Below are 17,930 nucleotides of genomic sequence, written 5' to 3'. Positions count from 1 at the left end.
TGCTACAGACTTAGAAAAAGAATAAAATTAGTATGCAGGTATTACCAATTAGACATAGGCCTACTAAAAGTACAGAAAGTAGCCATTATGCTGAAAGGCTCCTTTCATTGTATTAAAATATGGAGTCTCAGAGGTTCTAAAAGAAGATAACACTTTTATCATCCTATTAGTGAGGACCTTACAAATCCAAGAATAGCTTTGCACATGAAGCTAAGTAGGTCTAGGCCACTCTGAACTACAGTACAGAGCAACTAAACTTTTTACCATATAATAAATAGAAATTGGCTACAGCTCAGCAGAAAGCGTGGGCATGCGACACTGCAGTTCCCTGCACAACTGCAAACTAATGCTAATGACACTTTAAGTTTTCTGGATGTGTCATAACAACTTTACATCAGCAGCTTGCTGTGTGCCAGCCTGTAGAAAAACAATAATAATAACTAGGCAGGTTTCAATTAAAAGTAGCCTACAGACTGATGGTCCAAAGCAAACTCTAGGCTTTGTTTTCCTTTATCTATGGATAAACCTACATATGTACATATTCCAACACACGCTACAGTGAGCTGGCAGTGCATTGAGCCTCTTTTTAACCAAAGGAGGGACCAGCTCTAACCACAATGTCAGTTCCCTGTCAGCACCTTGAATTACGTGGTTATTTAGAGTCTGCCCCTTGTGCCCATTGTGGTCTAACTAAGCCTATACCCTGAACCACAGTCATGTAGAGGTCTGTAATACACACACGTTTTAGTGTCTGGGATAGTGCTGCTCTGGGATCCAGAGTCTCAGAGCTTATCTGGTTATGTTAATAGTCTTATTAACCAGAACAGCTGGAAGCTGAAGCTTTTAGAGATGCGCTCTGTTTTGAGGTGGCTATAAAACATTAAGATGTAGTATGACTTAAAGCCCTGTCCATATCCATTAACCTGCATTTCCGAGAGGTTATACTTACATTACTTTTCACAAAAGAAAAACTAAACTGAGACTATAGTCATTACCACATGCTGAAATATTATACATTTCATATCTTGTGATCTTTGATTCTAACAAACTGAAAGTGTGTGTGCAGAGGATGACCTCTGGTGGACAATCAGCTAACATGCCAGCTTTAAATGCTCTCCTTAGCCTGCTGTACCTAAAGTGAGCTGCATACCGTCTTTGGCACACACGAATGTGGTGTGTGTGCTCTTTTAGCCAAACGTAACAAATAAATAGGAGGGTCACCATGTCACCAGTATAAGAATTTGGGAAAAAACACTTGGATGTTGGATTTTAAACCTTTGAGCTTTCTGTGAATTTACATTTACAGTTTCAGTTGGTTTGAATGAAATGATTGGAGCTGTAAAATGAAGCGCCCACCTTGCATTAAAATCAGAGGATGTGGTCCTGTGCTGCTCACTCCGGATGGTAGAGGGCGCTCTAGTCTTAGTGCTGGCGATAGCTGCAAAATGCTGACAGGTAGAAGAAGACCTGTTTGTTATGACTTCGTCAAGCAAAGAGGAAATCATTTGTATGCGGCTCATATCGGGACTATTGTTGTTTTCGTCTTTATTTTTATGAACGTAAGGTAACGTCAACATACACGGGGCTAATCTGAATGTTACCGAAGTGAAGAGTTGAGACTGTGGCTATGAAACCCGGGGATTAGCTTGTTTTACCCAGACCTGTTGTTGATGATGTTGTTAGGCCAAATATAGCCGTAGTTCTTGGTGGTGTGAGACTGAAGGTGGGGCAGCCAGATAGGAAAAGGTAAATGACCTGTAGTGACCCAAAGAGATCTCCAGTCTTTCCGGACGGTGTCTCTTATTTTCTCATCTTTAAACCGATAATGGAAATGTGCTGTGCATGTGAAGGCTGTTATCTGAGGTGGAGCCATAGACCTGCTCTGTCGATGGAGAGACCCCTGCTATGAGTCAGGGCAGACCTTAGACATGTCCATCCTGCATATAGTTTCTACTGGTTAGGGTTAATGCATCTCTAACCACATGTTCATTGGCTTCATCCTTGAGCCGTGATGGTTCCTGTGTGGAATGTGACTGTAATGGATGTCTCTTTATGCTTTTCACTAATATAATATAATATAATATCCAGCATCAACAGCCTCTGGAGCATCTGCATCAGTGAAAGCTTTCTGGTCTGTGTATTTTCCGTCTCTGTTTTTTCTTATCCTTGCACTGTAATTCAGCACCCTCTTCACTGGACGGATGGATGCAGTAGTTCAGATGGGTTATGTTATAGATACTGCCTTGTGTGGTTGCTGTCCATGGTCCTGGTTTAGCCAAGCGCATTCAGGCTAAAATAATCCTGTTAACTGGATTTGGTTAACGAATTATCTGGATTGGGTTCTTGGAAAGTTGTTTGAGGATTGATTTGTTTGTTTTTGAGTTAACTTGCACTCATGCGTTAAATGAAGGCAGAATGAACAGTATTAATATGATCCATTAATGTTGATCATGTATTGCAGCTACATGGGAACCCTCCCAGCATTCACTGGGGCAATAGATTTATGAACATATATCTTATTTTGTTTTCTACCTTGTGATAGACTCTTATCACGATGTTTCAGACTATGGATATTTCAGAGACTTTTAAGTGATAAACATAAACCTGTTCAAACTAAACTTTTCTAAGATCTCTTAAACTGGAGCTTTAGTTGTTTTAACAATTTTGAGCAAAATGAGTTTTTCAGTTAATCATCTAATAAGTTTTATAAGTGACAGCTGTGTAAAGAGTTAATTAACTGATAACACCATAATAACTGTGATAATATGTTTTATATTTTATATAATATGTTTTCTCTTGTGGTGTAGTGGAAGGGTATAAGGGAAACCCAGTGGGCAGGACTCAGGATGCCTCTGTTCTTCCGCAAGAAGAAACCTAGTGAGGACTCCCAGAAGAGACTGGAATATCAGCTGTGCCGGGTAAAAACAATGTGTTTGTGCTATAGCTTAGCCCCACCCACCAAATCACACATCCGGCATCATGCTGCTGGTGCTGCAGGCCACATCAGCAACCTGCCACTGTTTTTCTGTGATTCATCAAAATGCATCTACACAAGGGTGGAACTATTTTCTTTTAACAGTACATGTCTTTTCTCTCTAAGAGAGAATATCTATTGACTTGTTGCTTGTTCTTCAGTCTAAGGAAGCAGGGGCAGATGACATCCTTGACATCTCAGTGTGTGAGCTCTCAGAGGTGAGTGTGGAAACATGGGCACAGCTTTGAAAGATCCTTCAACTAGCTGGTTTTAACCATTGTCTGACTTATATTTTATACTGCTGCATGCAGAAAGTAACTCTGTGAAAAATTCTGTATGGTATGTGGCTGGTGCTGCAGATGATAACATCTTTGGTGTGTTCTGCCTCAGGTTCCTTCAGGTGCCTTTTCCATTTGTAAAGTGCTACATAAGAAGGTAAGAATACAATTTGGAGCCGTAAGAGCTGTAAGACTATTTATTTGTAATTCACTGGATACTGTATATTACATAATGTTTAAACAATACTAGTTGAGCTTCTCAGTATGTATGTATGCCCCTGGTTGAACAGTCAGCAGTCAGTCCTTTGTTGCTCTGCTACAGGTCTTTATCCTTCACCATAATGAACTGAGGTCACTGCTGCCCAAAGGATGTGCGATCGACAGCCTTGCCACTTTAAAGGTAATGTAAACTAGGCACAAGCATCGTAAGAAGTACAGCATATTACAATGTTATTTTAAACTAGAAATGTTTTAGCCTCACCCATGAAGACAACAACATGAGGTCCATTTAAAATAGATTTTAAAGCTTGTTATAAGCCTAATCCTTGAGCCATGTCTCATTGTCTATCTCCAGGTTTTGGATCTGCATGAGAATAAGCTCATCTCACTCCCAGAAGACATTGGGAAGCTGACATCACTGCAGGTAGAGCTGTTCTGGAGCTTGAGTCATAGTAGAGAGAAATGAGTGTGAATGAATACCACTCACAGTGTACTGTGTTTATTTGATGTCATGTCAGATTCTCAATGTGGAGAAGAACCATTTAAAGTTCCTGCCAGACTCCATTGGGGATCTGAGACTCCTGCAGACGCTCAATTTGAAGGGTATGATGCTTACTGAGTGAAATGACACTTACAAGTCAAATGACTCTGCTTATGTTTTCCTCATCATCCTACATGTGATAGGTAACAGTCTCAGTGAGCTGCCATCATCAGTTGGCTGTTTGAGCAGCCTGCGCACTTTGGATTTGAGTGACAACAACATCGTCCAGCTCCCCAAAGCTTTAGCCTACATCCACACTCTGGAGGTGTGTATCCTTGGATGTAAATTTACAGTAAAGCTAAAAATGTAGATATGGTTTTATACAATGTCTGTGTGCTTTGACAGAGCTTTACACTTGATGCTGCCAAGATGTCCTACCCACCTGCATCTGTCTGTGCGGAGGGCACACAAAGCATCCAAAAGTTCCTATGCACTGGTGAGGTTTTAGTCTCTTTTGCTTACCATGCATTTTCAGTTGATGAATTTAGAAACCTCTGGTAGCCTGCAGGCAACCATAGATACTTAGCTGGTCTGAGTAAATAGAAATATAAATTATTATAATCTTTTGAAAAGATAACAGGTGCTTCTACTTTTGTAATCTGCAAATATTGCTTTGCTTCATGTATTTGAGTGTGTCATTTATTTATTTGTTTAGGCAGCTGTGTTTTCCCGCACTGCCCAGCAGCCTTGAGTGCTAGATGCTTAGTAATATTTACACCACACAGAGACTAAAAGTCCACTTGGGAGGGATGTTTGCAGCCTGCTAGCAGCTATGTGATTGTTAGCATTCTCACTGTGAGCATGTTAGCAATCTGACTCTGGCCAAATGCTAATGTATGGCAATGTTAAGGTTTTGTGTTATGCAGTTTTTATATTCTGTATATAAGAGACTTGGACGGTGGGTTTCTTGGTTGATGTGGTTTTCAGAGCTGGGAGAGGAGTACTGCCCCCCCTCCCAGTATCTGCTGCCGGTGCTGGAGAATGACTGCACCAATCAGAGCTCTGATTGTTTCAATGGCTTGGAGGAGACCTGGCAGGTGCAGTAGACAACACACTAGCACATGACTATATAGGTGTAGAAATGACTAAATGCAAACAGCTGACTCAGTCTGTCACTTTATAGAGCTTTTAATTAGTGGACATACTGTATTAACTGGTTTCAGTTGTCAGCCTGTCACTTATTCTTTCCTTACTATCTGTTGCAGAACAAATGGAGTGACTACGAGAAGAGGAAGGTGTGTCACTCCAGCTGACATAGTGACTGCTGTATTGCAGTCCAGACTCCTACACATCAGCAGCTTTACTCATAGCCTCTGCTGTTGAGACACCTTAGATGCCTTAAGACTGCACTAATTACTGTGTAACTGTACAAATATTGACAGTGCAGGCTGTATTTTAATTTAGATGTTTATTTTAATGGTCTGTTTAACTGTCTTCTGAAAAAAACTTGAATGTTTAAGATTTTTAAAAACAGACAGCTATGTCCATTATACAGGCACTGACTTGTTCCTCCGTGCTTCAGGAGCAGAAGCGGCAGGAGACATTGGCCTTTGAGCATCACCTGCAGGAGAAGCAGAGGGAGTATGCACAGCTTCTACTCATGAACACCTCTCACAAGGAAAACATCCTGTACTCAGTGCGGCAGGTACACTAAAAGACTGGAAGGGTTTGGTACATATGTTGACTCTTCGTATAAGTTGAAGAGACCCTGCTTGTCATTATTGCATTTAGGATAAAAAAGTTCTCCCAGCTCACCGTTCATGTTTAAATCCCACCTATGACATTTTGGGACATTTTGGGGATTTTTTTGGCACTACTGGGTCCTTCATCAAAAAGTAAAACTTTAAGACCAGGAAAACCATATCAATTAGTTGTCATTAGTTCTCGCAGCACAGATCTTTCTTTTTTGTAGAGTTAGTTTTACAGCGTTTACTATAGATTGATCTTTTCTGATCTAATTAATTGTTTAGTTTATTAAACATAAAAATGCACAGCCTAGTACAAAGTTATGCCTTCAAATTACTTATTTCGATTCAGTTACATGACCTGTCCAGGGTGTACCCCTGCCTTTCACCCGAGAGAGAGCTGGGATAGGCTCCAGCAGATCCCCGTGACCCTGGCTTTCAGGAAAAAGCGGGTATAGAGGATGGATGGATTCAGTTACATTAGTGTGTGTAACCTGATGTTTAGGAGCAGGAGCGTCTGGAGCAGGGACTCAGCCAGCAGCAGAGGGCTCAGGAGGCTGAGAGGCTGCTGCTGTTAGAGAAGATCCGACAAGCAGAAGACAGCATCAGCAGTCGTATCAGCAACATACTGATGGACAACAACCGGTAGGACTGCAAAGATTTAGCTTGGTTCTGTTGTAAAAGCAGTCGGTGTGTGTATCTGTATCACGTATTAGATGCTTTATGTAAGTGTCTACAGATAGTTTGTGTTAACTGCAGTCCATTTGTTTAATCTGTCCAGGCAGAAAAAGAGCTCAGAGTTCCTTCAGGCCTTGGAGGAAGATCGGTAAGTGGACAGAAAACAGAGCCATAACATGCAGCTCTGTTTACAGCAAAGCATCCATCAAATGTCGTCCATTTACCAGACTGAGCCTATTAAGGCCATATTGGATGCAGAAAGTTCTTTCTAAGATAGGAAGATAAAAAAACAATAACAGAACACCTTATGTATATATAAAAATAGGTTTAAGTTTATTTAATTCTTATACAGTTATACAGAGTTTAGTGAACTGGAGTCAAATTCCTTGTTTATGTGCACAAACATGGCCTATAAAGCTCATTCTGATTCTGGTCGGCAAACCATTACTATCAAAATTTTCTTGACTTCACTCAGAATCCGCATGGAGCATCTGACTGCTATCACACAGGAAGAAGCCAATTCGTTGAGGAAAAGGGAGGTGGCAGGTAAGCAGTATTTCTGACAAACATAAGTGGTTAATTTGAGCAGTTGTTAAATGGTCTGTCTACATAAATTAAATGTCTATAATGTCACAAATGTGCTGGAGTGTAGGAATATCTTTGATTTCTTCAAACACTTTGTATGTTCTTTCTGATATTAATGAAGGATGAGGTCGAGGGTCCTTTTATTTTCTGTCCCTGGGAGCAAATCTTGGATGAAGGGCATATTTCTCCTCTCTTCTTTCTCTGTGTATTTGTAGTGGCCATGCAGAAGATGCTGTCAGATAACTGTGCTATGAGCCTTCTCCAGCAGGCCAATGACTGTCGCAGACAGAACCTGGTGTCTGAGGTCTACAGGAGGTTAAACATGCACATACAAGCACACAGACTATAGATCTAAGTAACAAATGTTTCTGGAATACATCATAACTTTGAGAAATATGTTGTGTTTTGTCTTCTTTTGTGTTTCAACAGTATTGAGAATTTAGACAAGAAGCTTGATAAGATGCTATCCCTCCAAGTTCTGGACAAATCTAAAGCAATCACCCAGATCTTAGAGGAGGTATGTGTTGTGGAAGTATGTTTTCTGTAGTAACATTTCTCTCCTTCATTTCACTGCTGCTGTTCAAGCCTTTCAGGAAAATGTAACTCAATGTGAATCAAAACTGCATATTGTTTCATCAGCCAGGCTCAGTGAACCGTCATGTCCTCTGATTTTTCTCTGCAGGAGGAGATGCAGAAAGCAGCATTCCAGGCTTTGCAGCTGCAGAGAGATGCTGTCTATGGCTACATCCGTAACCAGGTCTGTGTGAACAGGAGGAGATGGCTGGGGTGTCACATATGTTCATTTTGTTTTGTTTTTTTTGTATGGTGACGTGCACCTCACAATACAGTACAGGTTGTATATTGATGTTATTGCTCAATCTGCAGCTAATAAAACGACATGGTCTCAGTTAGCTTTTGTTCAAAAATACTAAACTGCAGATCTCGAGGATTGAGATCACCATGAATTACCAGTATCTAATGTTGTGATTCTGCATATATGAGGTGTCATCCCTTATTAGTATTTACAGGAATAAATTATCCACACAAAACCCTGTGTAATATTTCAACTGACAGAGAGTCATTTCATCAGTGGTTTGTGCTGCCTTCATGCTCAGCGGCATGTCTCTCTTCCATGTTTTCTTCTCCACTACTTCTCTCTTCTACTTGTTTGCTTCTCCACTGTCCTCAGATCAAGCTCATAGAGGCTGAATTAATGCAGTTGACTAAACTAGAGCTTAAACGACGCAGTCTGGACGCTGAATACTTGCAGGTTGGTGTCATTGCCTTCTTTCTTTGGCTTCCAGCTTTTATTTTTTTGTTTTTTTCATGTGAACTACTATATCATTTTTATGGTTATTTCAGTGTCATTACTGAATGGCAACACGTTTTCATGTGGATGCTCATGTTTAATGAAAGAATCAGAAATTAAGGGATATTAAATACAGAGTTTTAGCCAAGTGAAACTCTATGATTCACAGAGGCAGACTTTTCATGCAACTTTACATGATACTATGTGTATGTATGTGTGTGCAGGAGGTTCTGGGGGAGCAGCGTGCAGCGCTCAGTGATCTGCTGCAGCAGCTGCTGAAGCAGAAAGACCAGAGAGAGCAGGAGCTGCGGGAGGCTCTGGTGAGGAAATAGCCTTAGTGGTCACTCCTGTAAGCTAACTCACATATGCTGTATGTTTGACAGTCACTGGCCTCATATGTAATAGTATTAATATACTATTACATATGATCATGGGTAAAATGGCTCTGTAGCTTTTGAGACATTGGTCTTCTATGAAAACATTTTTTATTTACACCATTTTTATTAGTGTGTTTTTTTACTTATTAAAGCCTCTTTCAGCAAATGTAAGGATGACACTTAAAAATTTTCTTTGAACAGGATCAATAGTTCCTTTGTCAGATATTCAGACTATAAGTAGTGAATCAGTCATTACTGGTCAGGTCAGGGCACTCATAGTCCAGCCTGGTCTCCTGGACTATGGACTATCTCACCAACAGAATACAGCATGCGAAACTGACATGGTGTTCCGTAGTACAGGAGCTCCACAAGGAACTGTCTAAGCTCCATTCCTGTTCATCCCATATGCAATGGACATCACCTACTACTCAGCACAGCAGCAATTTCTGATGACTCTGTGAGCGAAATGAGGATGAATACAAATCACAGTGGTGTGGGTGGAATGACCTTCAGCTCAGAATGAATACTTCGAAGTAAGACAGAGCAGCACCTCCAGTGACAGACTGCTACACCCATAGTGTGTGAAGAAGGTACAGCAGGTCCTCTGGCCCAGCTGCCATTAGACTTGACTAAATTAGTCATTGTTTGCCTCTGTTTTCATGTTTCTAAAGCCTGATACTGACATCTGACTGACTGGACCAACTATTTCATTCTCACATACTTGTACATATATATATATCTTCTTCTTCTTATTATTAGTATTAATAACATTAGTATGTTTTTTTTTTTTAATGCCCAATTTTTTTATTGCCATTTTTTTTTTGCTTACTGTCACACTTTACCTTCCTGGGATTAATTAGTAGTACTATTAGTGGCCACTTCAACTAAAGTGCATCACCATTATATTTCTGGTTAAATGAAACCAGTAATTTATGTTTTCTATGTTTTCCAGGTGGAGTTGGAGCTGAAGTCTGAGTCTAATCAGCAGAACTACTGGATGATCCAGTACCAGAGACTGCTGGACGCCAAGCCCCTGTCACTGCGTATGCAGGTACAGTAGAGAGCAGAGCAGGAAGGACATAAAAAATATCTGTAAACTCTTGTGTGTGCTTTTTTTTACAGCTGTAATCTCACTGCAGGAAGCGGGTGTTGAGAAAGAGTTAGTCAACCTGTTGTGCAAACTGTCGGCTGAGCACTACCTGCCCATCTTGGCTCATCATCGAGTGACAGCTGAGGCCCTTTGTCACATGACCCTCTCTGACCTCAAAAAGGTATGTGGGCAGTATTAACAACAACACATTTCTGTCAGTTGCCTCTTTGACATCTGAGATTTTTTACCACACACTGTAATATTCAGCTGTTTTCTCTTTGGTAGGAGGAAGGTTATTTTGCTACAATCATTGTAGTGAGTAACATGTCAGCTGTGTTTTGTTGACACAGAAATGGTAATATTTGCTAGAAGCAGTTTACCTAAAGTGAGTATAATTAATATTTAATTATTTTTTGTGAAAGACATTGCTCACATTAATATCCTCTGACTATATGTCCCTTCATCTCCATTTAGCCCTACAGAGACTTTCAGCTTGTTTCAGTTTTGCAGCTGACTGTTTTGGTTGACAACAGCCGCTCTCAGTATTGCTTTAACTGCAGCAGACAATTCCTCCAAACAAATGGAATAACATAGTGGAGCATTTTGCAGCAAACAAACCAGAGCTTTTCTCATTAGTTGGTGGAGTCCAAAACAGAGATAAAAGGAGAGTGCATGTTGGGCTTGTATTCCTCATTTGGTTGAAAACAAAACTCCAAATGGTTTTCTTCTGGGTGTGTAGATAGTCTCTGTAGGTAGCTGCTTGCTAGCGAGTTTGCAGTATAAACTTGATAGCTCTGTCAGTGACTGTGTTGACAACTGTTGCCAAAAAATGAATGCAAGTTTATTAATAAATGTGCAAAAACAATGACATAATTCATTTCTGTTTTCAGCTTGGCATTAATGAAATAGGAATCCAGAAAGCTCTTCTGAACTGCGTTCAGGAACACCAACCTGAAGGTACATGACATACATCCTAAACTGTATGCTGTATAATACTGTTCATGCAGCAACAAATTGGCAGGTTGGTTTGCAGTCTGCACTGTGAAGTGAGTTTTCAAATGCAAATGCACATGTGAGTGAAGGGATCTCCTAAACTATCCCTTCATCCATCCATCCATCCATCTTCTTCTGCTTATCCGGGGCTGGGTCGCAGGGGCAGCAGTCAAAGCAGGGATGTCCAGACTTCCTTTTCCCTAGACACTTCCTCCAGTTCTTCTGGGGGGATGCAGAGGTGTTCCCAGGCCAGCCGAGAGACATAGTCCCTCCAACATGTCCTGGGTCTTCCCCAGGGCCTCCTCCCAGTGGGACATGCTTGGAACACCTACCCAGGGAGGCACCCAGGAGGCATCCAGTACAGATGCCCGAGCCACCTCAGCTGGCCCCTCTCTACTCCGAGCTCCTCCTGGGTGACCAAGCTCCTTACCCTATCTCTAAGGGAGCACCCAGCCTATGAAGGAAGCTCATTTCAACCGCTTGTATCCGAGATCTTGTCCTTTTGGTCATGACCCAAAGCTCATGACCATAGGAGAGAGTAGGAACATAGATTGACCTGTAAATCAATGCACCGATCCATCTGTCAAATTCACGCTCCATTCTTCCCTCACTCATGAAACAAAACCCAGAGATACTTAAACTCCTCCACCTGAGGCAGGGTCTCTCCCCTGACCTGGAGATGGCAAGCCACCTTTTTCCGGTTAAGAATCATGGCCTCAGATTTGGAGGTACCGATTCTCATCCATGCTCGGTTGCAGACCTCCCCAGTGCACAGTGAAGGTCCTGGCTTGAGGGAGCCAACAGGACAACATCATCTGCGTAAAGCAGAGATGAAATCCTGTTGTCCCCTAACTGGACTCCCACCGGCCCCTGGCTGTGCCTAGAAATTCTGTCCATAAAAATAGTCAACCGGTGACGAAGGGCAGCCCTGCTGGAGTCTGACATACTCTGGGAACAGGTCTGATGTGAACCAAGCATCTGCTCCAGTTGTACAGAGACAGAATAGCCCTTAGCAGAAGGCCCCGGACCCCATCCTCCCGGAGCCCCTCCCACAGGGTGTCATGAGGGACGCGGTCGAATGCCTTCTCCAAATCCACAAAGTACATGTGGAGGCTGAGGAGTGTGATCCCTCTATAGTTGGAACACACCCTTCGGTCGCCTTTCTTAAAAAGAGGGACCACTATCCCGGTCTGCCAATCCAGGGGTAAGGTGTGGGGGTTTTCCAAGATGTCAAGGGGTGACTTGAATGTTTGCTTGACCCTTTGATGGTATGTGGTTCTGTCTGTTTTATTGGGTTAGTGTTTTGTTTCTAGAGGGTTGCAAATAACTGCCAACAATTTGGCTAGTGCTGGTAGAGGCCTGGAGATAGAGGACACCTGAACAAACATGTAGGGTGGCTTCAGATTAGTCCATAGTACTGTATATAAACCTGGTGTTGTAACACAGAGTCAGAGGATTTCTGCAAGGACGTCCTCTCCGGGCCCGTGATTAAACCTGAGATGATTCATCACACTTGTGGTTGTTTCTGAGAATTAGCACCTCTCAAACTTAAAGAAATTTCCACTACAAAGGTCCCCAATCGCCACACGATGTTGCTGAGGCGTGTCAACGATGACAGCCCTACAACATCTAGAGACTTGAAATACTTGGGGCGGATCTCATCCACCCCTGGTACCTTGCCACCATGAAGCTGCTGAACTATCTCAGTGACTTTAGCGGATCGTGATGAGTGGATCAGCCTCCGACTTCTCAGCCTCTGCTTCCTTTATGGAAGATGTGTCGATGGGGTTGGGGAGATCCTCGAAGTATTCCTTTCAACGTCCGACAGTATCCCCAGTCGAGGTCAGCAGCTCCCCACCTCCACTGTGTACAGTGTTGGCGGAGTACTGCTTCCCCCTCCCGAGGCGCTGGACGGTTTGCCAGAATTTCCTCGGGGCTGACCGATAGTCCTCCTCCAGCCTCACCAAACTCCTCCCAAACTCGAGTGTTTGCCTCTGCCACTGCCCACTGCATGCCTGGCTGGCACCAGAGACCTTGCGACCACAGCACAGGTGGCTGCGTCAACGATGGAGGTGGTTGGGTAAACTCCACCACAATAAGGTGGCGGCTCAGGGAGGGGGCATCTCCTAAGCCATATGAACTAACTTTAACCCATATATATCTTTGCCATTTCTCTTTTGCAACTTCATGTTGTTACAGACATGTATGCGCATACCATATAATTTGTCTTTGATCTGCTAAAATTTTCTGAAAGTTTTGGCCATGATCAGGACTTTTTATAGCACCCATTTACAGTTTGCTGATTGTCTCCCCTTTTCACCAGGAGCATGTAAGCCTGTCCAACAGGATGAGGTAGCAGAGGTCATTCCCACAGCTCCATCCACCGCATCTGGTCCATCATTTCCCAACACCTCGACCATCCACATCCCCAGCCCACCACTTACACCAGGGACCCCTGTCACCCCCTCGGCCCCCAGCCTTGTGGAGGGTCCAGGGAACTCTGAGTGTGTGGTCTGCATGGAGACTGGGGTAAGAAAGAAAAAAAAACCTTCAGGAAAACCATAAAGTAATACCTTCAGTCCCAGTAATAAACCAACACTGCACTCTGCAGTGTTTACCAGTGTCATGTTATCATGTCTAGTACAGCAGTGGTGTGTAGAAGTACAACTAACTGGTAAAGACTGAAGTTCTGGCTGTAGACAAACGTGCAAATCCTGTGAGATCGATAGTTTCTATATTCAGTGCAGTTTGTGTAAAAAAGGATGTTAACACCTCCATTGATACTAGAAGCTGTCAGACATCAGACTTGTTCAGGATTAACTGTTCATCACCTTGTAGCAGCAGGGTCAGGGAGAAACTGTTGTAGTCAAGACACAAATTCCTGAATTTTGCCTTGGGGATGAATAAAGTGTATCTTACCTTATCATATCTTATCTTAAATAAGACTCAAAATGGGTACAGGATGGCACAGAAACACCTGTTAGATCTGATAATGAATTCATAAAACCAGTCTGTTCAGCCTGTTTCACTTATGATGTATTACACTATTAAAAAGCTGTATAGGTGATCTATGATTGTCATGTTAATGTTTATTATTTAATCTCCATATTAATGTGTTATTTTACATGCAAATGTGAATGAACTTGGATACATAAGTAAGCCACCCAGTCGGCTGTATATAAATCAGCAGCGTAGACTTCATTACTAGACCTGTCCCTCTCCCACATCCAACATCTTAACCGTCACCTCTTAGATCAGGCGAGAGCCAGAAGAGTCCAGATGTTTTATAGTGGGTGGAGAGCAGCAGCAATCTTAATCTCATGTGTTTATCATTGCTTATGTTTGCTCAGCACCTGGTTAGTCATTGGGTGACAATGGCTGGTGACTGTGCAGACAATATGCCACAATATCCTGAAAAAACAGTTATTGCAATTAACATAGTAATAAGGTGCAGATATGAAGTGTTAGCTCATGTGTCACCTCTTTTCCATGTGACTGACAGTGTCTTTCCTCTGTCCAGGCACAGGTCATCTTCCTGCCATGTGGTCATGTATGCTGTTGTCAGGTCTGCAGCAACATTCTGCAGAACTGCCCTCTATGTCGCAGCAGCATATCCCAGCACGTATGCCTCTACTACAGCTAGAACCAGCTGTACCACTGTGTGGACTGCCACGCTCTTGCATGCATTCATGGTTAGAAAGCTGCTGTGAACTAACCTCATCATCTATAGAAAAGCTTGTGACTGGTTTTCAAAGAACTGAGCCACTTTTGTGAATTCCCCAAACAGTACTTTGTGATGTATATTAGGAAATGTAAGGGTGAATAGAAAGGTTGTTAAGCGCATCCAAGTTCTTCTTTTGGTATTCTGTGGTATTTTAAGATCCAGATTACACCACTAACTGGCTGAGGAGTTGACTACCTAAATATACATTCACAACTGATGTGTGCCTTTTACTCAAAATTTCAGAAATACCACTTGTTTCAGTTGTCAACCAAAGTAACATCTGCCCAGGAATTTATAGAAGTGTACTGAAACAGAATAGTCGTTGTTTTTTTGTTGGCATTGTAGGTTGTGTTTGCAACACTAATCCAACCTCATGTTGTTGTTTTTGGTAACATCCACCTCAGCAGGGATGGCTCTATCTACCAAAGGTCATGATGCAAAACTGAGCTGCTGTGGCCATCTTAGCACTTTCTCACTCCCACTCTCTATATTATATTACAATCATTCACTCATTCTAGTTTTGGCTAGTTGACATATATTGGTAAAAAGGACTGTGCACACAAATTAGCACCATTAGGTGAATAAATGTCCTGTTTGTCCTGTAACATCAACTGACAGAAAGGTTTAAAAAAACAAATCCTCTGGCACAGTTAATATTTACCAGTAAACAGAAGCGAGCTCTAGCACACTTATACTGGTTTTGAAAATACTGCTCCACATATTTCATTGGATTTTACACTTCTTGCAACTGATTGCAATATTAGAGATTAGTGTAACAGGCAAAATTTCAGTGAATTCATCAGGTTGAGTGAGCACTGGTCGTACTATAAAATAGATGTAGAACATTTGCTGTGCCTTTAAATGAGGCTTTTTATGGCTGAGAAAATAACCCTGATTATATCATTGGGGTTATTAGATTAGACTTGGTGGCTAGAGATTTGTTACAGAAAATTATCTTGACATCTTGTTTTGAAAGATTTGAACATTTACGCAACAGGCAGAATCTATTGAGAGACTACTGAGATAGTTTTGGAGCTTGACCCATACTAGGAGCTAAATGTCAGAATATGTCATCTATTGCTACATCAGTTTTGATCCCTTCCTCCAACTTTCCAAAAGTACAGTACTAAATTAGTGGAATTTTCCTTAAAAACTACAGTACCCAACTCCTGCCCTCAGCATGTCAGTTGATGTTGTGCTTTACTGTACATATATCCTAACTGTCACAGTCACAGTTAATCCGATGTTCACAAATCAAATGTCAGCCTGAGGCTTTAGGGGACTCCTGGAGGTCGAGGACTCTTGGGCAGTTGTTCATTTATGTGGATGGTAATTCCAACTTTTTATCTCACTTTAGTGGCTCACTTTCCACTTGTTACTGATATATCTTTGAATCCTATTGTTATTTAAACTGCTCTGTATGATGCATATGTATGACTTAGCATCACCTGTTCATAGCATCACTAATGCTCTTAAGTGCTCTTAAAAGTGACATCTCAGTGTGTTTCAGGAAATATTGTATGTGCATCTATTAAATGTAATGTGTAAGAGATCCCATGTCTATAATAATTTAGATAGAGTATACATTTTAACAGACAGATAAATGGTTTGTGTCGTTTTCCTGGGCTCACCTTGTGCTCGATGTGAAAGATTTGTGTTGTTGAAGACACACTGCTCCTGCACAGTCAGCAACATCTGGAATCTGGATGTACTAAAATTTTGAGAAAACATTTTGAGAACTGAATACTATTTTTGTGTCTCAGCACAAGTAGACAATTATTTTTAGCTGGTTGGACACAATTAAATTTCCTCATTTAACTTATGATATCAAGCCACAGTCTAATATACCACTTGTAGAAATGTGATCTGACAAAACTGAAACATCCAGATCACATACTGTACAGTAGATTTTTCAGTCAAGGGGAAGTTATACATTTTTAACAAGAGAACTGATTTCAATGAGATTAGTAGTTACTCAGACTTGGTTACTTGAAGAAGAGCTGTTAATCAAGACAGAAACAGAGACATGTATTTAGTACAACATTTTAAACCCTATAAGTGACCATAAGCTGCAGTCTTCTTCTTTTCCTTTCGGCTGCTCCCTTCAGGGGTCACCACAGCGAATCATCTGCCTCCATTTAACCCTATCCTCTGTATCCTCCTCACCCACACCAACTATCCTCATGTCCTCCTTCACTACATCCAAGAACCTCCTCTTTGGTCTTCCTCTAGGCCTCCTTCCTGGCAGCTTTAGCCTCAGCATCCTTTTACCAATGTATTCACTGTCCCTCCTCTGAACATGTCCAAACCATCTCATTCTGGCTTCCCTGTCTTTTTCTCCAAAACATCTAAGCTGTCCCTCTGATGTACTCAATCCTGAGTACAATCCATCCTCGTCACTTCCAGAGAGAACCTCAACATCTTCAGCTCTGCAACCTCCAGCTCTGCCACCTGTCTTTTTCTCAGTGCAACTGTCTCTAAACCATACAACATTGCTGGTCTCACCACTGTCTTGTACACCTTTCCTTTCATTCTTGCTGACACTCTTTCATCACACATCACACCTGACACTTTCCTCCACCCGTTCCAACCTGCTGCACGTCTCTTCACTTCTTTTCCACACTCTCCGTTGCTCTGGACTGTTGACCCTAGGTACTTAAAATCCTCCACCTTCTTCACCTCTACTCCCTGTAATCTCACCGTTCTACTTGAGTCCCTCTCATTTACGCACATGTACTCTGTTTTACTGCGGCTAACCTTCATTTCTCTCCTTTCCAGAGCAAACCTCCACCTCTCTAGATTTTCCTCCACCTGCTCCCTGCTCTCACTACAGATGACAATGTCATCTGCAAATGTCATGGTCCACGGAGATTCCTGTCTAACCTCATCTGTCAGCCTGTCCATCACCACAGCAAACAAGAAGGAGCTCAAAGCCGATCCTTAGTGCAGTCCCACCTCCAGCTTGAACTCCTCTGTCACCCCTACAGCGCACTTCACCAGTCTTACAGCTCTCATACATGTCCTGTACCACTCAAACATACTTCTCTGCCACTCCAAACTTCCTCATACAAAACCACAGCTCCTCTCTTAGCACCCTGTCATACACTTTTTCCAAATCTACAAAGACACAATGCAGCTCCTTCTGGCCTTCTCTGTACTTCTCCATCAGCATTCTCAAAGCAAATATTGCATCTGTGGTTCTCATTCTTGGCATGAAACCATACTGCTGCTCACAAATGCTCACTTCTGACCTCAGCCTAGCCTCCACTACCCTTTCCCAAAACTTCATTGTGTGACTCATCAGCTTTATTCCTCTGTAGTTTCCACAACTCTGCACATCTCCCTTGTTCTTAAAGATGGGCACCAGTACACTTCTCCTCCATTCCTCAGGCATCCTCTCACTCTCCAAGATCTTGTTAAGTAGCCCAGTCAAAAACTCTACTGCCACCTCTCCTAAACACTTCCATACCTCCACAG

At 42.1% G+C, this 17,930-nt stretch overlaps 1 protein-coding gene across 1 annotated transcript; it reads left to right on the top strand.

Annotated features, from left to right (window-relative positions):
* Positions 1–1,472: 1,472 nt before the first annotated feature.
* On the top strand, positions 1,473–16,073 carry lrsam1 (leucine rich repeat and sterile alpha motif containing 1). Its single transcript, XM_026298027.1, has 25 exons — positions 1,473–1,559; positions 2,808–2,918; positions 3,136–3,192; positions 3,365–3,409; positions 3,575–3,652; positions 3,827–3,895; positions 3,990–4,074; positions 4,156–4,277; positions 4,358–4,448; positions 4,940–5,049; positions 5,218–5,247; positions 5,535–5,657; positions 6,203–6,342; positions 6,479–6,523; positions 6,851–6,921; positions 7,176–7,275; positions 7,390–7,477; positions 7,643–7,717; positions 8,150–8,230; positions 8,494–8,589; positions 9,599–9,697; positions 9,786–9,917; positions 10,627–10,693; positions 13,053–13,258; positions 14,250–16,073. Exons 1-25 carry the CDS (start codon positions 1,554–1,556, stop codon positions 14,370–14,372), a joined length of 2,250 nt encoding a protein of 749 aa, XP_026153812.1. The 5' UTR covers positions 1,473–1,553; the 3' UTR covers positions 14,373–16,073.
* The last annotated feature ends 1,857 nt before the right edge of the window (positions 16,074–17,930 follow it).

The sequence above is a fragment of the Mastacembelus armatus genome, chromosome 12 (assembly GCF_900324485.2).
Source record: "Mastacembelus armatus chromosome 12, fMasArm1.2, whole genome shotgun sequence".
Classification (NCBI taxonomy): Eukaryota; Metazoa; Chordata; class Actinopteri; order Synbranchiformes; family Mastacembelidae; genus Mastacembelus; species Mastacembelus armatus.
The sequence above is the reverse complement of the archived record's forward strand: the minus strand, read 5'-3'. Positions and strand labels throughout refer to the sequence as shown.